Source organism: Oryzias latipes, chromosome 15, assembly GCF_053564925.1.
Source record: "Oryzias latipes strain Hd-rR chromosome 15, Olatipes_Hd-rR_3.1".
Lineage (NCBI taxonomy): Eukaryota > Metazoa > Chordata > Actinopteri > Beloniformes > Adrianichthyidae > Oryzias > Oryzias latipes.
In genome coordinates, this window is record NC_136251.1 from 17532827 (window position 1) to 17560318 (window position 27492).

A 27492-nucleotide genomic window follows, 5' to 3' on the forward strand; every position below is an offset into this window, starting at 1 on the left:
AACCTTTCCTCTGGGTCCATGTGTCCAAGAAAAAAGTTCAGCACTGGCCGCACGTATTTGGAAAATTCCATGCGAATAGACCCTTTCTTTATGGCATTTTATTTCATTTGCTGTGCAAGTAAATTCAACCATTTTCACAGTTTATGAGACCAGCCTGTGTTGTTTGAGCCCTTGTGTCAAGTTCTTCACTCATGCAAGATGCCGCTTGCAGAAAAAGCGGATAGAGGGTGGAGCTACTCAGCTCAGCACCAATGGCCACGCCAATGTAGAGGAGATTTTGGCAACAGAGGTTTCAGATAATCATGAAATATAGCTTTTTAAGACATTTAGGTTGTGGGATTTTGGTTAAAAACTTCTTAATGATAAGTAAAACAACACTGGGAACGTTTTAGTAAAAAACAAAAAAAAATGTCATTGGGGGATTTTAATGACATCCAGGCTAGAGCAGCATGTGAAGACGTGTCTTTAAAAGTCCCAGTAAAAGCCATAAAAGCTTTCCCCTAAATTTCCACTCCTGAAGCCCCAAATTGACTCATCTAGGTTGAAGGAGTGATTCATTGCATTTTAAATAAAGATTTCTGCTTGTCAGCTCGCTGAAATCAAAGAAGTTTGTTGTGGTTACAGGCTATTTGATTATATGTTCTCTCTTAAAACCCATCTCTTTGGCTTTTGTTAAAAGGATTACGGGTATATCTTTTTTTTACCTATTTTAAAATGTTTTTTTTTTATGTAACCACATTCTACATCTTGATTTTTTTAATTAATTTTTTTCCATTAACATTGGGCCATTCGTTCAATTTCCTGCTTTTCCTGTTTACTTAGGAGGTCCCAGATGATTCCCAGTGATGAACTTCATCCAGTGTACCGGTTGCTCCTTGGGCAAGACAAGTCTGGGTTCTCCTGTGCTGGCTTCCAGCCGGGATAACATACAGGGTTGTGTCAGGAAGGGCATCCGGCATAAAAATCTCTGCCAAACCACCTGTGAATGCTGTGGTGACCCCTGAAGGGATATGCTGAAAGGTAAACAATGTTTTCTTATAGGATTGCAGGTATTTAAATAGTGTAATTTATGATTGTTCAAAACATTCCAAAGAGCAGGAATAGAAAGTATAAATATGTTTTAAAAGGGCCTATTTAAGTTTTTATGCCCAGAGGTTCTAATTCCACCCTGACCGAGAAAGATTTCTCAAAGTTTTACCTCAACTTTCACTAATCTTGCCAAGGAAACACATCAAAAGAGTATGGAGATTTGCACACAGCAAGGAAAAACTCAAGAATACTTTGTATTTTGAACTGTTTTACAATATTACCTTTATTGATTCTGTTCAAAGCTAAAAATAAAGATAAAATCACATTAAAAATCACATAACATTATTTGCATAGGTGTGATGCTAGTCTTAATTAAATCTACCAGCATGCGCCTCCTTCATCAGTGGAGCTGAACTTGACTTTATCTCCTCGTTACAGTTAACCACCTGAGCAGCTGGATTTCAACAAGTTCACAGTTAGATTGAAATTCTGGAAATGTTCTTTTTTTTTTATCCCTTACATTTAAACAGCATGCAGATTGAATGAGATTTCATTTCATTGTGTGTTGGTGTGTGTGTGACTGTGTGGCAGAGACATGTCTGGGCATATTCTCATTCACTGCTACCCACAGGCCTCAAGCAATGCAATAAGTTACCGATGCATGACAGTGCAGCCTTCAGTCTTAGTGTGTGTGACGAAGGGAAAAACAAATAGAAGCCAACCTGCTCTACACAAAACTGTCACAATGGGAAAATGAAGATTTATATTTTAAAAGTATAAATGATCAAACCTTAAGTGTATTTGCTAAAATAATACATTAGTCTGTTTTATTATCCTTGTTAGAGCATAGTTACCCTACACTACATTACTATTTCACGTTCAAAACAAATTAACAGTCTCTTTTAGGTGTAATATGCTCTAAATTAAAAGCTTTCCACAATAGCTATATAATTATAGCTCAACACACAAATGTATTTTTTCATTCAGGTATCGTCAAGCAACAATTTAATCTATTTTATGATATCTGAAAAATCTAAATGATATTTAAACTCATTATGTTGTATTAAATGTCCAATATATACACTACTCACAATAGGTTATGGAGATTGCAAAAAACTCAGTGGATGCCATATACACAATGTTTGTTTTACTTCACAGATCTTCAGGATAAGGAGGTAGTTGTATTGAGGTGATGGACTCACCTCATTTTGTGTTTTCCACAGAATGCTCCCACTGTGTACAGCGTGCTTTACTTTTTGGGGCCAAAGCCACATCAATTCTAAAAGATAAAGCTTTTCAATGTGACGTCAGTTCCAACTCTGAAGTCCCACGATTGACAGACTGCAACCATGACCAGAAACTATGAACCTCTGCACACAGACATGCTTTTGCAAATGCCACACACCAGCAGCCCTGCTTACCACATGTGAGGGACAAATCATCTGCCACCAACTCCACTGCTTTGACTTGAATGCCAGACAACTGTTGCAGATGACTCCATTAACACCAGGACCGCCATGAATGCTTGCAGTGGAAACAAGACCGCGTGACCTGGACAATGCAGCATCCCGTTCATTGATGAACAAAATGGTAGAAAATGGTAGAAAATGCCCACTATCGACATGGTGAATTTTGTTAATTGGTGGCTATTTCTATTATTGTCTTAATTTTAGGGGTAAAAAATATTAAACTAGTAAAAATGCTGTTTCCTCTTATTCATTATTAGTAAAATCAAAGGATATATGTACTTCATTCAAATTCAGACCAATAATCTGAAGGACTTGTTTCACATAATAAGATTAGGAATGTGCGTGCTGTCTTTGACAACAAGTCCAAGCCGTCAGTTTGAGAGGATGCAGAACATGAAAAAGTCTGCAGATGAAATACAAAACCCTCTAAACTGCAGATTTCGGAAACAACAGTGGGAACAACTTTGGGAACATGTCTAATCATCACTAAGTGAGAACAGAGTCTGTTCAGTCTTCCTGAGTCTCCGGAGGGAATGGAGAAGCTTCTGTGCTTTTTTGATGACCATTGTGGAGTTGGTGGAGGAAGACAGGTCGCCAGTGAGGTGCACCCCCAGGAATCTGACGCTGTAGACCTTCTCCACAGCAGCACAGTTTATGGTCAGATGTGAGTGGGGGTGATTGCCAGATGTCCTGAAGTCAATCACAATTTCTTTAGTTTTGTCCACATTGATCTGGATGTTATGGGATTTGCACCACACGGCTAGCTGCTCCACCTCCATTCTGTAACCAGACTTGTCATTGTTGCTTATGAGACCAATCACTGTCGTGTCGTCTGCAAACTTAACAATGTGGTTGGTGGTGTATCAAGCTGCGCAGTCATGCGTGAGCAGACTGAACAGCAGTAGGCTTAGGACACACCCCTGTGGTGTGCCCGTGCTCACTGAGATAGGCCTGGATGTGTGCCTGGCGATCTTGACTGTCTGCAGCCTGTCTGTCAGGAAGCTGAGTGTCAAGTTGCAGATTGCCATTTCCACACCTAGTAGCCTCAGCTTCTCCACCAGCTGCTGTGGAATGATGGTGTTAAAAGCCGAGCTGAAGTCGATGAAGAGGACTCTAGCGTAGATGTTTTTCCTCTCCAGACGTGACAGTGTGAGGTGGAGAGTGGTGAAGATGGCATCTTCCGTGGATCAATTTGCTTTGTATGCAAATTGTAAAGGGTCCATAGTTATTGGAAGACTGTTCTTAATGTGTTTTAGGACCAAGCGCTCCAGACATTTGGTCACAATTGGTGTGAGGGCCACAGGTCGAAAGTCGTTTGGGCAGGCTGGATTTGACTTATTTTGGACCAGAGTAATAACAGCAGTTTTCAGGCAGGCGGGTACAAATGCCTGTCTGGGTGAGGTGTTAAAGATGTCGGTGAACACATCTTTCAATTGGTTCAGAACCCGTCCAGGGATGTTGTCCAGGCCAGCCGCTTTGCGTGGATTGATGGTGGAGAAGACCTTCCTCCCCTCAGTGGTTGACAGCTGCAATGCTGTGTCGCTGGAAGACAGCGGGAACATCAGTGCCTGGATGGAGTTGTTAACTTCAACTTCTGGTAGAGAGCGGTTGTTCTGGCATATTGTTGAGGGGTTATAGTCCGTGATGTTCCAAAACCCCTGCCACAGTTACGTGAATCTTTCTTACACACAAAGTGGGTGTTCAGTTTTTGTGCGTACAGCCTCTTCGCTTCTCTAATCCCCCGTGACAGGTTTCTCCTTGCCAGACTATATGCTGCTGCATCTCTGGATTTAAATGCCTTGTCCTGGGCTCTCAACAGGGAACGTACCTCTCCTGTTAGCCAAGGTTTACAGTTTTGTTTTTTCCTGACGGTCTTGACCACTGTCACATCATCCACATATTTCTTAATGTAGTCAATAACGGACGCTGTGTATTCCTGCATGTCGGTGATATTATTATAGGTTGCTGCTTCCCTGAAAATGTCCCAGTGAGTGGTCTCAAAGCAGTTCTGCAGTGCTGAACTTGCTTCTCGCGGCCAAATTCTGATTTCTATGATTTCTGGGTTTTCCTGCTTCACCCTGGGTTTGTCGGCTGGGGTTAGCATAACAGCCAGATGATCAGAGTTGCCGAGGGTAGCAGCTTTGTATGCGTTTTTAATGTTCGTAAACACTAGATCTAGTTGTTGGATCCTCTGGTTGTAATGTCCACATGCTGGTAGAATGTAGGCAGAACCGATGTAAGACTTGCCTGATTGAACTCACCAGCCGCTATGAAGAAGGCGTCGGGATAATCCGTTTGAAGTTCGCTGATGTTGTTGTGCAGCTCTACCATGGCTTCCTTAGTGTTAGCGCTCGGTGGTACATAAACAGCTGTTATTTTACAGACAGGGACTCTAGTTGTGGCGAACAATGGGTCGAAACCACCATGGTGTCTGGGCACCATAGATTGTTGGTTTAATCGACTAGCCCGCCGTCTCCTTGTTTACCGTTAGCAAAGCTAGTCTGTCCGCTCTGTGCGTCGTTAGCCCCTTCAGCTGGATCGTAGCGTCTGTAATGTTCTCCTTCAGCCAGGATTCTGTGAGAACCAAAACAGTGTGGGAACTGCCAGCTTGTGTGGCTTAGCGGCTAGCCTAGCTTTAGCTCCTCCATGTTTGCCTCGTTTCCGCGTCCTGTCACATCGCTTTCGGTGCCTTCCTTGGGATGTTGTTCCAGAGTTGCCCACAGGCTTCTTGTGGTCTGCTCTTCTTAGGATTCCAACCTCATCCAGCAAACTGAGCAGATGTTTGTCGTAGTAGTATTCCTTGTTTCTGAGTTCCAAGAGAAGCTGTCACTGATATACTAGCCTCTCTCTCATACAATTTACATTCGAAACATTAAAAATTACATTAAATTTTACATTAATACAGGATTGCACTGCATTGTTGCTAGGAGAAGCCGCCGCGAGCGTCGGTCGCGCCAAGTTGGTTTATTATTCTGGTTTATTCAAACCAATTATACACTAAACCTTTAGTCTTATAGGATTTTGAAAAGCAAAAATTGAACCAGAGGTGTGTTGGGCAAAGTCATTCAACTCGAAAACATTCTGAAAATGGTCAATTGATCGGGACAAAGTAAGTTGTTGAGCTCACCAGCTAGGTAATCACAAACACACTTAAACTGCGCAAATAAAAGTTTCAATAAGAAAATCAAAATCAATTATCCAAAAATTGTGTGCTATCTGGTAAAATAATATTGAACCAAGGTTGATGAAATTATTGGCAGAAATAAATGTGATGCAATTTCAAACCTGTAAGGCATTTCATGGTCCGGAACAATCAGTTGATCACTGGACTGCACTATACCAACACTGGACCTCTGGGTGTCTGCTATAACTATGATAAGCTGGTTGTCTCAATGTAATAATGTGTCAAATGACAAGTTCAACAGAACAAAATAAGCATTCGCTGCAAAAGACAACATATTGGCAGGGCTCATTAGATCAACTCCTGTATAAAAAAAATGAAATGTAAATCAAACAAAAAGGCATGGCCCAAAGAAACTGACATAAAGCTAAATGCCTGCGGGTGTTCAAAATTCTTCTTTGGGTACATATGACAAATAACAATAAAAGCAAACAAATGCATGGATGAGTAAGCACTGCACTGGAAAAATATTTGCACTCACATGGAGACATCTAGGTGCCGGAGCAAAACCCAAAAGTACACATTGATGTGTATCTGCTTATGTACTGTCCTAACTGCTGTAGACTGAAGGTAGAATACTTCACTGAGACACATTTAATGTAATGTTTGGATAACATCCCACCAGAAAAATCTCCCTGTCCAACAGTTTGTACTTAACCTGACTCCAAGTGCTAGACATTTGGTTCTTTTTCCTTTTTATAAAATATATTTCAAGGAATCAGAATAAATTATATCCTGATATTATACTAGTTTTCTCAGATGTTGATGGATGACCATAAATGTGACAGATGAGTGGTGACGTAATTTACACTTTTTATTCTCTCGTGTAAATTCCTTGCTGTTTTAAAACAAAAATATGGAAATAGTAAGGAAAGAAATTAAAAGTAGCATATATTAGATGGTTTTAGTGTTCTGGCTGTCTGGCTCACCTATAATAAATACGCTTATATAGATGATAGATAAGACTAAATAATAACAATTAGATCCATCAGTGTTAGCTAGGTGTAAGAACATGACCAATGGGCATTATTTTGCTATTTTTGTTGTTGTTGAAATACCTTTATATAAATATCAAGAAAAAAAACATCTTTCTTTGAGTTGTGTTTTTTGTCGGCTTGTTTTTGAAAAGACAAGAAAGGAAGACAGTACATGACTTTTATATTGCATTGTTATTACGTATATAAATGTAACTTATCAAATTAAAAAAATAAAACGTGTCATTTTGTAAGGAAGGTGAACTGATTTAGACGTCGTGGGGATGAGTCCAGTTTAGATGTCTTCTTTGGTATAAAAAACAAATATGATTTATACATTTGGAGTTATATGCACAAACCAGAACACCCCCCTACCCCAACAAATGTCAGTGTCAGAGAAATTAAAATTACACTGTGGGCGTGCTCACAATTTCAGGCTTTATCAACACCAGCGTTTGTTTCAGAGCTCACCTGAACTTTGGTGCAGACAAAACAAGCAAACTTTGGTCTGCTTGAAAACAAGAGTCTTGGTTCACTAATCTTGCGATGATCAGTGAGCATGGTTGTGAACAAACAAATCTCCAAATTCTGCTCGTCATAGTAGCGCCACAAACACAACATCCACCACCGATGAAGGATAATGAAAGACCTGGGACACAATGGCATAATTAAATGTACTTTTTAAAATTATTTTTAGAACATTATGCCAACATTTAAAAAAATGTTGAACACTGTTGAAATGTGTCAGGTTGCTTCTGCTTTAAATGTTATAAAGGTACAAACTAAAAAGTAAAGTAGGTATTATGTTTGGAGTATTTTTCAGAGGATATCACCTGAATCTCCCAACTTCTTTGTGTAAGTGGACCATGATGAAGTCAGTTGTATGCACCAAAGCAACTGTAAAGCCACTCTCACTGTAATGCAGCTATAGAGATCTGCAAATCTTTTTTTTAACCAGGTGTCAAAGTAAACGGCACAGCAAAAAAAAAAAAAGAACATTTTTAGTCTCCATGTCAAAAAAAGGTTACCGTACTTGTTACTCTGACCAAAATTAAAATAATAATGAACAAAGATAGGTTTGAGACACCAGTACAAACCTCTTTAAACATATTAAAAAAAAAAGGTTACAAGAGTTGAGAAGCTTCACAAAACACTTGGGGAAACTCCCTCCCTTAAAAATGTTAAATATTCGAAAATGAAACTCCCAACTAGGTGATTAGAAACCGCTTTTCTACATTTTGAGCTGCAATGAACCCAATTAAGATGAAAGAAATGCTTGGAGGGGGTCTTTTCTATAAGTTCAAGTTTTAATGTCTGTTGGGTATGATCTTGCTCCATAGCTTTTCAAATATTCTTATTATTATTTTGTATGCTTTTTTAATGTTAAAATGAAACACTTGAAATTGTAAGAAATAGCATTTCTTAGTAAATATATAGATTCTGATGCTTTCTTTCAAAATTATTTTTTAAATACACTTTTTATGTTTGCTATTAAAACAACGATATTGATTTCTGGGGATTTTTTGTAAGGACAATTTGCAATGTATTTTGCAGTGGCATTTATAATGGTATGGTTTGTAATGGTTTTTCTTACAGTCAATATATATTCTGCTAAGTAATGCTTTATAAGCACCCAAACAAATTGTCTGGGTTCTGGTGTTTACTTAACACAATTATGCAAAAGACAGTGATTCTAATCTGGCTAGTGTTACATGAAACCCTGCTGATAAAAAAAACTGCATGTGTGACATCATAGATAATTCAACAGCTAGTTGTTTTCAACCTCAAAATATGTATTTAGTTAATTTGTATTTATTATATAGTTTTATGATGAGACATAAATGCATTATGCAAACAATAGACTTGGCTTCTTTACAAAACCTGGCTTCACAATAAAAGTTTTTAAAAAATTACATAAAAATTTGCGAACTGTGCAGCAAATTATTGTTTTGAGTGACATAAACTGTAACTACAATCTCTCTTGTAAAAGAAGGTTTTCTTAGAGGTATAACTCGTATTTTGAAAGAGACTTCAAAAAGATCCATGCATGTTCAGGCTCCTTTCCAATTTTTTAAATGAAAAACTATTTCCTGTTTAATTGTATATATTATTATATTTAGTATATCTAATAATGTTATAATAATTAAATCCTCATTTAAATTTGAAGGAAAATAAGTCTCTTCTTTTTCTCCAAAACCATTTTAAATCTTGTGCCTGTTCTTCTGATAAGACAATCCTGCATCCTTCATTTTGTTATTGAAGTTGCTCTTTTTTTTTTTTTACTATCGTTTAAGCGCAAAGCTTAAATAACCTTTCTGTTCACTTTTCAAAGTCCATCTATTACATTTATACCAAATTAGTGAATGTTTAACAGCTGTTGGAGGTAACTGCCTCAGGATCCACATTACAATTGTTGGACACTATTTTTTCTTTTTTCTTTTTGCAGTTGTTAGAAGACATTTAAAAATAAACTTTCAAAGTAAGATTAAATATGTATAAACAAACACAGGTTTGCAATAAATAACACAAATTGTAGTAGGATAAATAAAATATGTTGTTATGATAATAAATGCTTGTTCATTGAAGGGACTCTAAATTTACATGACTGTTCCTGACGGCTTTGGTATAAATACAATATGTACCAATATGTACCCAAAAAAAAACAACAAGAATTTCAGATCATCTCAATTAAAAAAGTATAAATGATAACTAAAAAGCATAATAGGTAAATCAAAACCAAAAGACTGGGAAGACATAAAGTATTAAACACAAGAAAGAGCATTATGAATTTAAATTAAATCAATTAGTGAGATCTGAATGTTTATTTTATCAAAAGAATCAAAAGTAGGATAAAAACTTCCTGTTCTAAAAATAGTAGAGCAAAACAAACCTGAAATGTATTTTTTCTTTTTACATTGCTGGTACATTCAGTGACATTCCATTTGAAATGATTCAGCCCTGAATCGTTTAAGTTATTTTAGATTTTTTTTATTTATTTCATAATGGAAATATGTGAGGAAAACTGTGTGCCACTGTCAGTATTTTTGCTTTATTTTCTTATATATTACAAATTAGTAATATGATCTTGACCATACTGCTAGCACTGTGAAATTGTGTTTTCCCAAACAGGTTTAGTTAAAACTAACTTAAAAAAACGTAAACGTAAATAAATAAAATAAAAACAATAGGAGGTGAAATAAAAACACTGCAAAATTCGTTTCAAACTAAAATTGTGAAAAGTTTGATATGACAGAAGAGGGGAAATAGCACAAAAGAGCTAAAGAGAAAAGACATGTTGCCTTACAGTTGCTTTAAAATGCTTTGTACCTTTAAAATATTTTTTCTATTCCTGCTTAGACATTTTTAAAGTTACTACTTTAAAAAAAATTCAAACTGTTGAGAAAAAAAAACCTACAAAAGCAAAAAAAAAATTAATAACACAAACAATACATTTCTGGGCACCCATTCCGAAATGTAATTCTGAGTAATGCTGCCCTGTGTTCATGTAAATTATGTAAAATGTGTATATTTTAATAAAGAAAAGTAAGTGAACAAATAAAATAATAAAAACATATAGCTTTTGAAACTGTTTAGTGGAAAGTTATATGGAGTAATATTATGAAATAAATCTATAAATGTGAGAGTATTGTTTTTTCAATTTGCATTATGCATTATCTAAGATTAGATTTACAAGAATTCCAGCTGTTACAAAATAAACACTAGTAACACAAAACAGTTTAAAATTAACTTTTTAATAAATATCAAACATCAGTTTTCTTTTATTATCTTTTTTTTTCCAACAGTCTTCTGCTAACATGTTATCATTTTTGTCAAAAAGTACAGTCAGGAAGAAAACAGAAGAAAAACAGTAATAAATATACAATAAGAAAAAATTATACTCCATGATAAGTTAGGCTTTGTGGATGTTTGCAGTTAGAAAATTATATTTTGAAAATGTATTTTTACATAATCAAGTAATAAAATTCTTGTTTTGAACACTTCCATCATATCAGATTCCCAACTATTCCAACACTGTATTCACAACAACAAAAATATTCAAATGAGAAAAGCCACAGATATCACGACACCTGTCAAATTAGCTGCTTCCTTTACACCTTTGAGGTGTGTTTTCTTTAATATATATGGGGAGATGTGTGGATAAAATCATATTTAATGACCCTGAAATGTCTTCACTTTGTTCTTTTTTTACATCTTAGATGAATTTCCCTGAGGCAGATTCACGGAGCAAATTTAGTTTACCAAGAACCAGCAGCTGCAAACCGCGAAACACAACACCACCTCGTCTGCCGCGGCCTGCAGTAACAAGCCTTCCCAAGCCATGATGGTGATGTCATGCTCCCAAATGAATTCAGCAACAGCCACACTGGAGGAAAAGCAGAAAAAGGACTCTAAGTACACAGAAAAAGAAAACAAAGAGAAAAACACACTGACTCTATTTAGGGTGTTTTTGTCCATGTAATAGACCTAATGATTGCACAAAAAGGAAAATGAAAAGACAACAGTCGATTGCTCAAAGAGCAATGGTTACATACTGACACATTCATCTAACAACTACTGGCCAAGAAAAAGTGAAAAAGTACAGTGCACCTTTTATGTCGACTTGAGGTTATTTATTTGAAGTGAAGTCTTGACATAAATGCTATCTATGGAAGATCTTTTGCTCCCACACCATAAGAACCTTGACTTTTCCACACTATCATTTCATCTATTGTTTTTCTCACTGCTTCAGTCCATTGGCATCTTCTGCCAGTCATTCTTCTCATAAATTTGATCACCTTTTCAGGCCAAAAGCAAAAGCTTCTTCCAACCCATTTTACATACAGAAGCATCGGCTCCAAAAACACCATCAGAATCTATATTTGGGGGTATCTTCACCCACTAGTTGTAAGCCTGAAGTTTTTTATGCTGTATTCCAGAGTCTAATTACGGAAGGACTTTGATTGTTGAATTTGCTCATCGTTCAGAATCCTGTTGTTTAACTAATCTCACTAATACAGATCTTTAGATCTCTTCTTGGTAAAATACATTAGAGAGACATCATCTTCAACTTTGACTTTTACAGCTTTGTTAGTAGCAGCTGCTTTGGACAGGGTGTATCTTTCAAGAAAACAGTCTTTCAGCTTTGAACTTTGCCCACTTCTAAACTACAGTGTGTAATGGCCATAAAGTTGTGCAGAGATAAAGATGTGACATCATTTTACAACAGTTCTAGTTGCAGAATATGAATACAATTTTATGCAGTAAGAAATATTTATTTCCACATACTTAATATTCACATTCTTTAAGTTGGCATTCACATCTTTTCGTTTTGGCATAAGGCTCTGTTCAATTCCATGATATAATTTTCCAAAAAACTTGCGGGTAACAAAAACCCCCTTAACGGAGCCCACAGGTGGAAGCCAGGGAGGAGGGAGGGTCGACGAATGAGCGCTAAAGGTAAGAAAGAGAATGAACAACTGCGCACCTGGGCTTCAATAGGACGCTGAGCAGGTGAGTTAATTAACTGAACCGCCCTAGGGGAGTAACCTGTAAAACACTGCCGAGTGTGTCTTCCAGAAATTGCGACGGGTCGTTTATTTTGCATATTTACGTGATGAACTTATGTACACTGATTATTTCTAATGTGGTCATGTAAACAAGAGCACAAAGCATTCGATAAGAAGTTTGCATGATGATGAGGTTTGGCTTCAAGGATCTTCCTTGAGCTGGACTCCAACTGCAGCTTTAGACGTCCCACTTTGGAGAACTTTTGTAGTGTCTGTATATTAGCATGACAGAATTACTCTGTTGGTGCTCAATATTAGTCCCTCAACTGCTCCATATGGTACACACAACTAGTGTCTGAGACTGTGGGTGGCAAAATGCAAATTAATAAACTCTTAAGCAATTAGTAACCACTGATTTTGACCATGAAACAAACAAGTTATATCAATAAGTAATTAATATCAAATTAAAATGGAGTTTTCAAAATTTTTTACTTGACAGTTTTGTTGCCTGTGTGTGTGACATAAATCTAAATCTGGTAGATTGAAATTGCCATGCCAATCAGTGTAAAGTAATTTGGTCAGGACAGGTCAAATTTTAAAACTAAGTGCTACATTAAGATAACAAACTGCAGTGACCAATAATGAAGGTCTGTTTGCTTAGTGGTGATGAGGCCACTTGTCCAGTTGTTTTATTTATTTTTTTAGAATATTTTACAACTTTGCTTATGCAACAAACAAGTAGATTTTGGGAGTTTGTGAATCACCAGAAATGCCGTCTGTGGACCATACCCTGCACTTTGCAATGTAAAGACAACTTGACTGAAACAATTTATTTGTTTCTATTTGCACTTATTTATCCCTTGTGCCATCCTATGACCCCACCCTTACATTGACGTGTTATTCCTACCATGAAAAAGGTGGATAAAGGTGAAGAGGATCGCACCATCTTGTGGGGTCTAGATGACCCTACTCCCAATGTTAAAGTGCCTTGGATAGCACAAGGGTTACAACAGTATCCCCCACAAGCTGTAAACCCTTCATTGTATCTTCAATTCATTGGTAGATGTGACCTTTAAACAAGCAGGCGTGGCCAAATGCATGCACTCCTACACATCTGCACCATCTGCAGAAAACAAAAAAAAAGAAATATGTCTAATGGTGGTTACTTTTTTACCACATGTTGATAAATATGACTAAAAATTGGCTTTGCTTGTGTGTTGGAAAAAGGTTAAGGTGAGGAAAAAGTTGCCCAGCATGAACAACATTAAACAAAGTAGAAAAGTTAGTTCTAGAACATAATTTCTTTTTTTCTTGTGCTACATTTGTGTGTTAGAAATAAGCACCAAACTCATACTAAGTCTGCAAGGCTTTGAGAGATCCAAAGTAGACTAAATCCAGAAGAGACACATTCAAAACAACCGAAAGCACATGCTTTATACTGCAGTCATTAACAAGACAGATGTCCCCAGTTATCCTCTGACAGCCTCTTCACAGGTAAGGATAAATGTCTTCAGTCCTCTTAAAGTACTACAGGTGGTCAATGTGATTAAAGGGAAGGGCAACTAGAAAAATTACAGTCTGCCATTTATAATCCAGCCTTTGTCCTCATATTGCAACTGCTGAACAGGCCAGAAGCCAGACAGGGAGATATTTCTTAGCCACTGTGGTGTGCTTAATCATTCCGTTAAGAGCTCAGAAGATGAATTAGTCGGCTGTCCTCTTTAGGTAGAGTATTACTTAGTTTCAGGATTGATTTTTCTGTGTTGAATGTTTTAATTCTACTAACAGCAGATATCAGATATGCTTTTTTTTCCTTTTTGTCGCTTTCAGTGCAAATAGTGAGTACCAGCATGAAGAAGTAGCATTGAATCTGCTCTGTGTCAGCTTCCCAAGGCATGAGAGGACTCTACATAAAACCAAAGTTTACTGCCAATGCCCTCAAGCTTAAACTGCTCACACTCTCAGCGGCAAAACCACAATCAGCTTCTCCCCAAAAGCAAACAACTTTATAAGAGACTGGATAAAACGGGAGCCTTCTTCTTTCACCTCGGGGATCTTTTTTTTTTTTTGGCGGACAGAGACACGCTATGATTAATTCGCAGGACGAACGAGACTTGATGAACCAGTCCGATGGATGACTCGGTGCTTTGTCTTCAATGTTTGATAGTGAATCTGCATTTATCACAGCTGATGAAAACACTGAGCAGTTTCCTTTATTGATGAAAAAAAACAGTGAAATGCCTGAAAGCTTGTTACCAATTACTTTTAGATACTAAAAAAGAACTTTTTAATAAAGACTTGTCAAGTTTTCCTGTCGCACTTTATTTATTTGATTTAATTATCTTATCCAATAGAAAAAAGTCAGGTAAAATTGCTTTTCAAATGCTAAAAACTGTAGTAAATAAAATTTTGAGTTTATTTTTACACTTCTTAATTCTCTTGTGCAACAATGACAGTCTCAACTATGATTATTGATAAACTGATCATTTTAGCCGGCACTCCAAAAAGATGATGTACCCAACAAGACTCTCACAAGTAAACCTATTTATAACTAGAATAAAGTAACACTTCATCTGTCACAGCTGACGCGTTTCTGAAAAAGTTCTCAGAAATATGCAAATGAGAACATTTCCTTACTTCAAACATAAACATATTATTCAGAATCTATTTAGAACCATTCAGAACACGAGCTTTCTTTGCTTTCTTTTGAATCAAGAGGGGTAAAAATTTCAAAAACTATTTGACTTGATTATTTGAACTTTCCATTTCCAATTTGTGGCATGTTTTCTCATAAAAGATGAATGAGACACTTTAACTTTGCCTAAAATCTAGAGCAATCTGGAAATGGTGTTAAATCTTAGACAGTTCTCACTTTTTTCTGTCTGTCTTTTTGTCTGTTGTAGAGCAGTGTTTTTCAACTTTTATTGACAAAAACTTTTCCTTGACAAAAATCAACAGTGACCAAAACTGAAGAACAAAAAGAGAAACTCTGTAGTTTCTATTATTGACGTTCCAGTCCCTTCAGGATCTGGTGTGGATTTTTTCTAATTGTTGTATTATTATTATTATTATTATTTTTTCTAAATCAAAAATGTAACTTTTACAAAAACATTTTATTTATTTTGGGGTGAAAAACAACTATTTCAACTTAGTTTTAGTTAAATGTGTCTGTTGGCCAGTTAACTTTAAATCTGTTTCTTTTATTTTGTTTTTGGCCTATGCTAAACATGATCTTTAGCTGTTATCATAACAGAGAAATTGAAGGAGTCATGTCCAAATGAGGGCATTAACCACATCTGATTGCTCAGCTTGATGACTTTCAGTATATCATTAAGCTTCCAAGAATGGTTGGTGGAGACAAATAGACAGTTTAACGGGTCAGACTTTTTCCAAAATGAGAGCAACTGGCCAAATTTTTGAAAAAGTTATTCTAATCAAAGTGTCTTGAAAAGAAATGAAATACGCACAGGACCAATGTGAAACCTGGTTCTGTCTGGATGAACACAGGGCTGAAATCGTGTCAACAGTACATGTGTTCTAGATCAATAGGTGGAATTGGATCATTTTCCACGGCACATCTGATTATCACTATCGGCACACTACACTGGTTGAAAAACACTGTTCTAAAAAGCACACCCAGACTGATGCTACAATCACCAAGTTATACTTTTAAACACTATTAATGAGATGATGCTTGGGGTCCTGTTTCATCTGGATATAACTAGGAGTTACTTTGAGGTCATATGTTCTTTGTAATCTAAAAAGTTAATGACTTATTTTGATTTTAAACAAAATACTATAATGAGTGAACAGCAACATTTATTGAATAACATTTTTTCTGGCAGATTTCTGGAACAAACCAGCATCGATTGTGCCAATATGAGCACGAAGTCTTCAAAGTATTGTCCCGAATGAGGGTCTCCGTCAGTTCTGGATGTCAAAACATTATCTGACATCTTTTCTGTTAATTTTGCACACTGGTTAGGGATTGAGGGATTTTTCTAAGACAATCTGTCAGTTCATTAGTGGTGAAAGGAAAGGAGACAGTTTGATGAATGGGAAGATGCATGTCTTCATGCCACTTTTGATAAAGAGGAAAACCTGCATCAGCATTAAACAGCTTTGAGTACTCACCAGCAGCTGTATGCATGAGCAGGGGATCAAAGGTCAGGTTTAAAAAAAATACAGTGTGGCACAAAAGTGTTGATCTTGGCAATGCTTGTTTTCTTTAGACGAGATTTGTTGTGTCCTTCAATTGTGTGGATTCATAGCAGTATAACAGTCATTAAAGCATCAGCTTTAGTTCATCATCCTTAATGAAGGGCAGTAAAATAATGCGGAGCTATGGTTACAAATCCAATTAAATAATAAGTAGATGTTTTTATTATATTAGCACATTTTGCATTAATTACTTTTTATGAGGAGGTTAACGTACAAAAAAAAAATATAACTATTTTAAACTCATCATGCAGAAAAAGCAAATAAACATTTGAACCAAGCAATAATGTTTTAGGATCAAATGAAAATAAGCCACCCACAACACCACACAGAAACCAAACATGACATTTAAGGGTTCAAAGCTTTCATAGCCTCTATAAAAAAAGACTTTTGCGTGGTGAACAAGCTGCAGTTACAAAATACACTTAACAGTCTGTCTCAGTAGTTATCACTCAACAATGTACCCTCATATAATTATCCATCCATTTTCTTAACCCGCTTAATGCCTTTTGGGGTCACATAACTATGTATGAGCATTTTTACTCAAAAGAGACTAACATGGCCTTGAGTGTGGTTAATTTGATAAAAAAAATTCAAACTTAAGAAAAATCTTTTTGTAAAATTCAGGAAACCAAATTCACCAGAAGCATGTTAAGAGTTATGTTAAAAACCAATCTCTCGCTTTGTTAAATAATGGATAAAATTAACTCTCATGCTTTGTTTTTACACTTGCTTACACTTTTTGGTCATTGTTTTGTGCCAGTGTGGTCGGCACGCTGACATCCCACACTAATGTCTCTTCACAAGGTTAGAATCCTAGAACACGTCTCTTAAAGATATTTATTGTGTTTGGACATTTTTACATTACAATACTTTTAAAGTTTTAGTAATACAACAGAAAATTCACTTTGCTTACCATATATTTTAGAGTACAATTACCTAATTTGATCATTTGTTCAGGAAATTCCAAATATCTAAACTTGAACCAAGTCAGGTGTTTTCTCCATCCAGTTTGCTCTTTATGATCCCTTGAACAAACAAAAACTCTGATACTAACTGAGATAGTTGCTTTATAAGGCAACTATCTGATCAACTTCTCTTTCCAATTTTCCAAAAGACAGACTTAACTACGTTGAGCCAAAAGGTCTGGCAATAACAGCTTTGTGGCAAAAACCAAAATCACAGAGTTGAGAAATTTAACAATAATTGTGATCTAACCATGCATGCCCAAACAAATACACAACTGTCAAATTAAGTTTAAGAACATATTCAATATTTCAAAGAAAAACATCTCAAATTAACATCTGCAATTTTGTGTCCAGTAAGAAAAGTTTCACATTATGGGGAAACGTGTTTATTTTAGTGTTGGAAACCAGATAGATGGATTTAAAAAAAAAAAAAAAAGAATTGTCCAAAAGATAATTGTATAGTTTTTGAACAAAAAAGTATGAGAAGTGTGTAAAGCTTGATGGTGGCAAATGGTAGTGAAGGTTGTTTCAGTGTGAGTAAAGCATTGCATGTGTTTGTGTTGTGTTAAAGGGTGGGGACGATTCACCTGAGAAATGTTTGGCCTAAACATGAACCTCCTTGGATGGTTTGCTTCGTGTGGACAGCTATGAAAGATCACTACATTTCTGGTACAATCTAAATAAGCCTTCCACCTAAAAACTTAGTTCTCACTCAATTTACTTGTAACATGAACACAAACAGCTTACACAGAGAACCAATCGCTGATGCTAAATAAAAAGTCTAACATCTTAGGTCCATTTTCACACAAAAAAAGGCCACGGAGCTAATCTATGATGATTCCAAACAACTTTTGGACAGAATGGAGTGCATAAATAAATACTTTCATATGTCATCATTCTTTGTACAAAAAGACTCCTGGCTGACCTGGAATAAACATTACCGATATTTAAAGGAAGCTTTGCAAATTGCATTACATAGCCTATACAGTTGTTTGTGCTATGAATTTATATTTTTTTTACATAAACCAAAAATTTTAAATACCAAGTGTTTTTAAGTATGACTTTGCAACATTTTCTCTTCCCCAAACTCAAAATGATTTTAACTCCACTTCTTAAATTTTCTTCTTGAGAAAAACTGATGTCAAGAAGTCTAAGTATAAAAGGCCAGGCCAGCTTAAAAAGGTAAAAAAAAATTGCTAAATTTTTTCATCAAGCATACTTCTATAGTTTGAAGGAAGTTTTATAAAATTTCTGTTCATTGATGCATTCAATCTTGATATATTGTGTGATGTTTTTCTCCAAGACATCTGTCACTATAGCAGTTTCGCATAGCAGTTTGGCACAACTGAACTCACATTCAGTTAACATAATAAGACTTATAGGGAATAGGCTATGGGCCTGTTTCTTTGTAGTGCATCTGCACTTTACTGTTGTTTATGTCCACGCACGGGACAGTGAGAAATGTAATTTCGATTCCTTTGTATGTCAAGCACATGTGAAGAAACTGACAAATAAACCTGACTTTGACTTTGATAAAAGACAATTTCACCATGTAATGCATCTTACCAAACTCTTCACCTGTTTCTTTGGTGTCCTTCTCTTATTTGCTAATGTAGCAGCAGGGTAGGGGTTGAGCTGAGGGCTTGAAATGAAATTCGGCTTAAATGTTGTGGGTTTTTTGAGTCAAATCTCAATCTCCTGCTAGGCCTTTTGATGACTTTGGACTGTTTGCTGAATCTCGACATTAGTGGTTGTATATCAAAAGGATCATTTGCATTCTGCTGTAATATAATATCTAAATACCCACTTTTTCAAAAAAGCAAATGTAACTTGTGGCATTGTTCAGCTGTTTCCAGGTCACCGACTTGCCTCCTTTTAGGAACCCCACTCTTTTAAGATTTACTTAAATCTATAGACCTCTGAGTTCTAAGAGGCAAGGCATGTGCTGCATTTATATTCACTGTGACATTAGAGCTTCAACCACAAAAATGTCAGTGTCCACTTGTTAATATTTTTAAAAAGTTCTTACAAAACAGATCAGATTGTTGAGGTAAGGGCACAATATTTGAAGGAATAATGATGCTTATTTTTTATAAGGAGTAAGATCTGTTAACATTTAATAATGTAACTACATTTGTGCTGAGTAGTTCAGTTTTTAATTAAATGTTTAACTATATTCTTTCTCCTCCAGCAGATGATCAATTTTCTCCCTCATTTGTTTACATCAATGCTGTCGAAGGTTCAATACAGAGTATAGATTTAGTCTGTCACCTCTCAGTCTACATAATTGTACTTAAATTACACGTCTGTTGACTGATTTTTCAGCAATGTCAAGATTCCATACTGGTCCAAAAGTTGATATGAGTGCTGTTATCATGGACCTTTGTCCTGCAGTTAAGCCCACTGTAGACTCGATGTTCTTAGTGGCTTGTTGCATTTCCTCTTTAGGAGTTGTTGCTGTTGTCAGGCAGCATGAGTACAGCCTCTCAAACTGACTTCAGCTTTCAACATAGATTTAGAAATCAAATACGACTGTTATAGCTGCATATTTCAAAAGAAAAGACGAATAATATGTGTATACATTTTTCATAATATGTGTGTTTTGGTTCCAATATTGAACTAAAGAAAACATATGGTGTGCCTCATAAAAAGGCATTTATTCCCAAAGAGTAAGATCTGAGCCTTCTGGTGGCGATGGAAGCATTTTACTCTGACGCAATGACATTTGGTGTATTGATGTTTTGCACTTTGATGAATGTTTGAACTCCACTCCGGCTAATTACTCTGAGCCGGTGCAGCCGCTATTTGTCAAACAAAGACAGAATCAACTGACGTGTAAACAGCCGGCACTGAGAGAGTAACAAATATTCTGTTTGCAAGGCTGATTTCAAACTACTTCAATGCGTTTGTGACATTTTTGCTTCAGTGATTCTAAAGTAGGTTAAGGATAGAAATAAGCAAATAACAGTTTTTGTAAAACCTTAAGAGCAGTTTGCTAAAAGGATTTAGATAAGCACCTGAGAAACACATCTAAATGTTATATTCCTGTATAGCCGGGTAAAAGGAAGTTTATACGGTTTCTTATTTTGCTCAAAGCTCTATAATAAACTATCTGTTAATGGATTGATTTTATTATTCAGCTAGGAAACGACAAAAAAACATAGAATTTCTGGTTAAGACTTAAATCAACCTTCATTGTCATTTCATCTTCATCGTCAGATAAAGCAATAAAATAAAGAAACTGTTTTGGAAAAGAAATCCAATTTCGTTAGTGAAGATCAACCACGAGATAAGGAAATGCCAGGTTAATCTGAAAATCACACAAAAAAAGCTCTAACTGTTTTGATGAATAAAAAATTCTCCATCAGGTTTTTGATTGCTGGACCAACCAAACTAGTAGGGATAGTTAGGGATCAGAGAGAGATGCATTTGAAATCAATAGTTAGATCAAGTTGTGGTTACAGTAAGTTTAAAATAAGTAAACAACTCCTACCAAATAGCCTAAGCTTTGCTGAGGTGGTTTCCCTCAAGCCGGGTGACTCTGGTGAAAGCCAGCCTTATAGTCCTGTGGTGAAGATGTCTTTCCATCCTGTCTGTGTTTTGACCCTGCAGAAGAAAAGGAAAAAATAATCCCCACTTTAACAATCCATCTAACATATAATGGAGTTCTGGAGACATTCTCCAAAACAAGCATAAAACTCCCAGAATACAACATCAGACATAGTTTAACTGAAAACAGCTGTCAAATGTAATATCTAATCTTTTGTGTCAGGCATTATGAAATCCTATCAATGATTCCTATCGCTACTCGTTGCTTAATTATCTTCTCTAGGAATCACGTAACATCATTTTATATTTTAGGGACATGCTTTCAAATCCAGTTTGGCAAAATATTAAATTTTGAGTGATACAAAAATGTTTTTGATTAATATTTCGTTGTGTTTAATTTAATTTTAAATCTAAGAGACTTCGAAGCCAAGTCAGATATGTTTTTTAAGTCACCAATATCATCTGTGCATTGTCGTGTGATATCACACTCTTTTCAGCTGACTCATAAAGGTCTTCGTATGAATCGTAAAGAGAAACATACACACATACCGGTTTTACACGCACAACCATGCCACGCTTTTGTGGAGAAAAAACAGTTACCAGACAGATATAGTGGCGTGAATTCTACATGTGCACGGCTGGGATCTGAACTGAGGAACAGCAAGAAGCAGAGCGTTTCTCCCTGTTCTGTGTCTCATCGTTGCTTTTATCATTGAAATCAACTGACTCTCAAATGTTAACCACTCAAAGATACTAAATGACTTCAAAATTGAATAAAACAGGACCTGCCATGGCATGATCCTGGGAATGTTTTAAGTTAAAAAAAGTCAAACAAAGGTAGAAAATCTGGTGTTTACTACTTGCAGAGCTTGATTGAAAAGCCAACTCCAGCCTTTAAATCTTTATGATATTACTTCACCCAAAGTACTTACAACACCTTAAGAGGATACGCACAGAAAATTAGGAAAAATCAAACAAATGTGGTGATCAAAAAGAGCAACCTTTAGTTAAGATTTGCACTTACTAAAACACAAATACTGAACAGTCCATCCATCTATTTTTCTTAACCCTGTATATCTCTTTCGGGATCACCGAAGCCTTTTTTTGCCTACTGTTGGGCAAAGGCAGGGAACACCCTGGACAGGTTGCCAGTCTGTCACGGGACACACAATCACTCACACACACCTGAAACATGTTTTTGGACTGTGGGAGGAACCTAGAATGCCAATAGAAAAACCCATGCATGCATGGGGGAGAACATGCAAACTCCAATAGCAGCCAAGATTTGAACCAGTTGCTTCTCGCTGTGAGGTGAAAGCACTAACCACTATGTCACCATGCAGTCCAATGCAAATTCATATTAATATGGATTATTGAGATCCTGTAAGGTAAAGGATAACATAAATAATTTAGGAATTGTCAGGATTTCTATCCTTGAGATTAACCGATCTCTTTAGACTGGGGTGATATTTCTCTTTCCAGTCTTCATTTCTGACTAAATTCGTTGTTGCCACTGGAGACCCAACAACGCCCTTTACTGGAATACATGATTATGCCCACAGGTTCTGCAATAATATTTCCTTAAGTTGAAATGATGCTAATTTGAGCAAAAGGCTTTGGACGATTTTGTACAAAAATAAAAATAAAACAGTGAAATGATGCTTATTTCATCTCAGATTGGTGAATTTAAAAAAAATAATTTTCATTATTTTCTATTCTTTTATAGCGCATTAAGATGACTTTAGCTCATACTTAAGTATTGAACTGCATTAAAATTAATTTATAATTGCCAAGAAAAAATATTGTGTTTTGTTTTAATTCTAAAAAGAACATTTAAAATCCTATTATTAATGAAAAAATTTACAGCCTCAGCTGGGGATGTAGAAGGTCGGACAAAGCCCTTTGCCAACTCTTCTTGGATGTAGGCCTGCATGGTTTCTGACTCAGGCTGGGAAAGCGGGAACACTCGTCCTTGTGTGGGCATTGCTCCGGGCAGGAGGTCGACGGCACAGTCGTGAGGCACGTTGGTTGTTGAAGGCCTCCCGCAAATCCTCGTATTGAACCAGCAACCCCTTCAACTTCTCTGTCGCGCTGATCTCTGTAAGGGTGGTAGCTGCAATCGTGCTTGACGGAGTAGTTTTCAGACCTTCCTGGGGCCTTCCATTTAGGGTAGTGACAGCCACCTGGGCGTCGTTGGTGAGCAAAGGGACACCATGAGACTGAGCAAAAGCAAGGTCAATTAAATTCCCCACCGCCCCAGAGACAATCATAGCCTGTGTTTCCACTATGTGTTTTTAAAGCATAGGGAAATCAGCAGAGCAAAGGGGAGAACGGGTTCACTCACTGATTTTGCAGAGCATCGTGGGTGGCGATTGGGACAAGTGTTGCGGACGTGACCTGGCTGGGCGTAGTAGAGGCAAAGGTTCTCCCTGAAATGGCTTGCTCTCTCCCTTGGAGACAGCTGGGTGGAGCTGAGTTACATCGGCTTGTGGTTGGAACCAGAGGGTCCTGGGAGAAACGGTGAGACAGTCATGACGTTCGTTAAGGATGGGTTATGAGTCTGCCGGGTCCTCAGCAGGTTATCGAGCTTAATGGTGAGGGCGATGAGTTGCCCAAAGGAAAATCCCTTGTTGTGGCACGCCAATTCCCACTGCAGCTCTGGGGTGAGTCCCTCTTGAAAAGCCGTCACCAGCGAGCAGAATGTGTGAGTGCCGCCAGAGTCCAGAATCACAGTGGCTGCTGCAGTCTGCCGCCCTGCTTGTATAACTGTTCCCCAGGTACTTTGCCATCCGCTGGATGGTTTAAAATCTCACGTAACTGATGTGTGACTGCAGCATAAGAGTGAAAGGGTAGCAATCCTCACAACCAGAGCATGGCTGGTTCTAATTACAGCAGGTTTATTAGCTTAGCTAAAAGTCCACAAAGCTTAATCAGGGTCAGGCAGAGAGAGGCCAGAAGCGAGCATGGGAGCATCAGAGAAGAGACTGGGATAGTCAGGATCCAAGCGAGATTCAGGGCATCGGCAGGCAAACACAGTCAGAGACAAAACAGGGTCAGGAAATCATAAGATCAGATCCAGATAAAACACTCGGTAAGGCAGGCAGAGTGGCACAAACAATCCTTTGCACTAAGTGAGTCTCAGTACACTGCTTAAGTATACTGTGAGTGATTGCAAATGAAAGGCAGGTGTGTGGCATCCAGAAACTGTGTGCTGGGATTGCTGGGAGATTTAGTGTGTTTAGAACTATGGAGATTGTTCCTGCCAATGACCAGAGGGGGAGACAGAGCTCTGACTTTGGAAAAATGTGAATCAGTTTTAAAACATCCAAATCTGAAAGAATTCCAACTTTTCCAGACTTGTATTCATATGAATATTTTTAAACAATGTCAAGAAAATCTAACCATTAAGACAAGATGTTTTTTGTTGTTTGTTTGTTTTGATGTCCATTCAGTCATATTCCATACCTTGGAATAGGAGTAAAACCTGATTTCCTTTATGCAAAAACAACATGTGTAATGCCTCGAAAAGAAAGACTTTACCCAAATTTTACCCAAGCAGGTTTGACTATCAGGTTTACTGTTTGTACACCTTTTGGCATATCCTTTCAGGGGTCGTCACAGCCAATCAGCTTGCAAACTGTAAAAACAATCTGTCTAAAATCCTGTTGCTGGACACTATGAAAGAAATAGAAGCAAACAGAGGACGAATGTCATAATGATCATATGTCATAAAAATTACTTTTAGGTATTGCTGATAAAGATGGTTGTCAAGCTACAAATACCAATGAACACAGTTTCCACATTTTAGCTGATTAATCATTAAATAAAACATTACAGTATCTGAGTGTTTTCTTGCACAACAATCTACTTTACTGTAGACTGGAATCATTTCTCACTAATTTTTCCTTTAACTCAGCTTTAACTTATAGATTTTTAGAATTTTTTATAGATGTTAGAATTTTAACCCTTTTCGTTTTTATGAGAATTGCATTTTGCACCTAAGTTAACCTTCACATGTGTTGAACAGTTGGTGTACTGTGATACTGTATATATGAACATCAAGGTAACAACAACATCATGTGTGTGTTGTTCCAGAGTTGCACGTGCTGAGCAGGAGACATCCTTTAACGGTAAATGCTGTCTTAGAGCGAAGAAAAGGCCTCCTGCAAAAATAGCAGGTTGGCTGGTAAACAAAGTGGCCTCAAAAAGGAAGTGAGATGTTTAATATCAGTGAGTGGCGGAGGCAGCAGAGCACAGGGAAAATCCAGAATCAATATGTTTCAGTTCTCAGTGTCAAACCTGCTGTTCACATTCAGATGTAACTGAGGTCTGTGTGCAGTTCACTGCTTATGTCTACAGCAGTAGACAATGGCAACTCTATAGCAAAAAATGACTAAGCTGAAAAGGTGACATGAGAAATGGTGGCAACCCAAATCAATGCAAAGACACGCAATACCTCCAATCTATAAAATGCTTTTGTTAGTCGACTATCTGGCTGTAGATAAGATGCCAACCTTGAACAGGTTTCCCACTTAACTTTAAAATTATATTCAGTTAAATCAAAATAGGTGGCAAAAAAAAAATCCATCTTAAATACTGAACAAATCTTCAAGACTCAATGAAAGGCACTAATTATTAAAGACATAAAAACTGAATGCTTACACAATTTTTCACTTCAGCTTTAGGTCCTCCTAACTGTGACATGGTGGTCTATGACAAGGTCACCTTACTCCTCTGTTCTTTCAAACATGATGATAGGCATCTGAAAGCTCTAAGGGCGCAACAGATGCTGTTGGATTGACTGCCTGAGCAGCCCACTCATGTTTTCTTGTAAGATAAATGTTGGTGAGGTTTTGTGTTGATCACTGCAGTAGGAAAGGTTGGAACAGGTTTGCGAATCTGCGATACAGCTTAGGTGACCTGCAGCAAAACATGCAGGTATACAGCAAAGGCTCATTACTGAGAATACAGAGAAATGAGAGTATCGGTAATTTGCTGAACGCCGAGCATGTGGCAAAATACAGCTGCAGTTTTCATCTGGGTGACAAAGTTTGGTAATATTGTATTTTGGGCTTTTGAATTATAAAAACAAAAAAATCACAAAAACATGTTTCATTAAGACGTAACACGTCACATCTTTGTACGTTTTATTTTAATGCGCTGGCATAGAAAATAATAATATTTTAAAATGCCTGAAGCATTAAGAATAGTATAATATTCCAATATGATAGAAGGGCTGTTGATATAAGTGGAGGTGGTTGAACTCTCATTGAAATATGAATATTGAAAAACAGCTTAATGTGTAGGCATTGTGGTTTTTACAGGTACCTCATGTCAGGCAGGATATGGTAGAGGTTTAGCATGTTTTACTTAAAAACCGTTAAACCCACTGTGAAAGAGTATGTGTGTAGGTGTGTGTACATGAGTGGCGGTGAGAGGGTTAAAAAAATTGTTTCACTTTGTAATGTGCAGAAAAAGTTCTGCAGCACTGGGTCAGCTGAGCTCAAGGTAATAAGATGTGGAAAAGTCCCCAAAATATACTGCTTTATTGCAATCGCCAGATAACAGAGCCCAATTCCAGAGTCACAACTTGAAACTACTCAACCGAGAATAGGATATTCTGAAGATGTATTCCAGACATGAATACATGCATATGTGTGTATGATATTTCAATTTCAGTTTCAGAGGTTGAAGCTCTTTTAAAAACACATTCATCTGAGGAAGATGACACGAGGACACAATTTGTTTTATGACATAGACATTTAAATTCCTTCTTTTACACAGTCACCATTATTCTGCGAAGAAAACATGTTTGAAGTAATAAAAGAAAGGAAAGATTCATAAAAGCTCAAAGAGCTTTCAGCACAACATGAAATGCTTGTATTCTACCAGAAGGGTTATGTAACCCCCTTGTCTTTTACTCACAATATAAATTTCTTCTCTTTATTTAGAGTTCTCTGGGACTTCATGCTGTTTACACTCCTTGACCTTTTTTGAACAAGGTGGAAGTTGCTCGTCAGTACACATTTGAGCAAAACATGCTACAAACTTTATCACCATTTGTTATTATCTATAGCTGTGGGTCAAGTGAGCTGAAATTCACCTCAAACAAAACAAAAACACATTAAAAAAAGTGATTAATAATTAAAAAATGTTCAACTTAGATTCTGAAAACAGTGACATGCGGCATGTTTAACAGTTAAACTCTTCCTTAACATCTGCACTTAATGGGCCTCACAGTGAGAGCCTGCGTCTTTGCATGATGTGACGCTGGTGATTATCTTAAACAAAGCATGAAATCTTGTCATGTGCTTCAAACTTCGGATAAACAGTTTCTGATTTGAATGTGTAAATGTCAGGCGGGACCAATGATGAGCAACAAGAAGAGGGAACAAACACTTGCACACATCCACCTCCATGTAAATAAATACATATGCGCACTCCAGTGCAAACACTCAAGCGAGATTTTTAGTGCATAGCATGCAGCATGGATGCTCACACAGATTTAATAATAAATGTATGATTTCACAAGGTAAAAAAAAACAAGCCATAGGAACAAAAGTCCTCATCATATCTGCATGTTTTGTAATCTTTTCT

At 36.9% G+C, this 27492-nt stretch overlaps 1 protein-coding gene across 15 annotated transcripts in view; it reads right to left on the reverse strand.

Moving 5' to 3' along the window:
• Positions 1 to 27492, reverse strand: part of LOC105355772 (uncharacterized) — a 155137-nt gene that overhangs the window by 76327 nt on the left and 51318 nt on the right. For 6 of the 15 annotated variants that reach the window (XM_078932437.1, XM_078932436.1, XM_078932432.1 and 3 more), the window contains exons 3-5: positions 23240 to 23403; positions 22760 to 23078; positions 20840 to 20952 (exon numbers count right to left, since the gene is read on the reverse strand). In XM_078932437.1, coding sequence (XP_078788563.1) covers positions 20904 to 20952; positions 22760 to 23078; positions 23240 to 23255 — 384 coding nt within the window. In that variant the 5' untranslated portion in view covers positions 23256 to 23403 and the 3' untranslated portion in view covers positions 20840 to 20903. Of the gene's footprint in view, positions 1 to 10389; positions 11038 to 20839; positions 20953 to 22759; positions 23079 to 23239; positions 23404 to 27492 lie in introns of those variants that run through there. The other 9 variants (XM_078932438.1, XM_078932429.1, XM_078932430.1 and 6 more) reach the window with 5 other exon arrangements.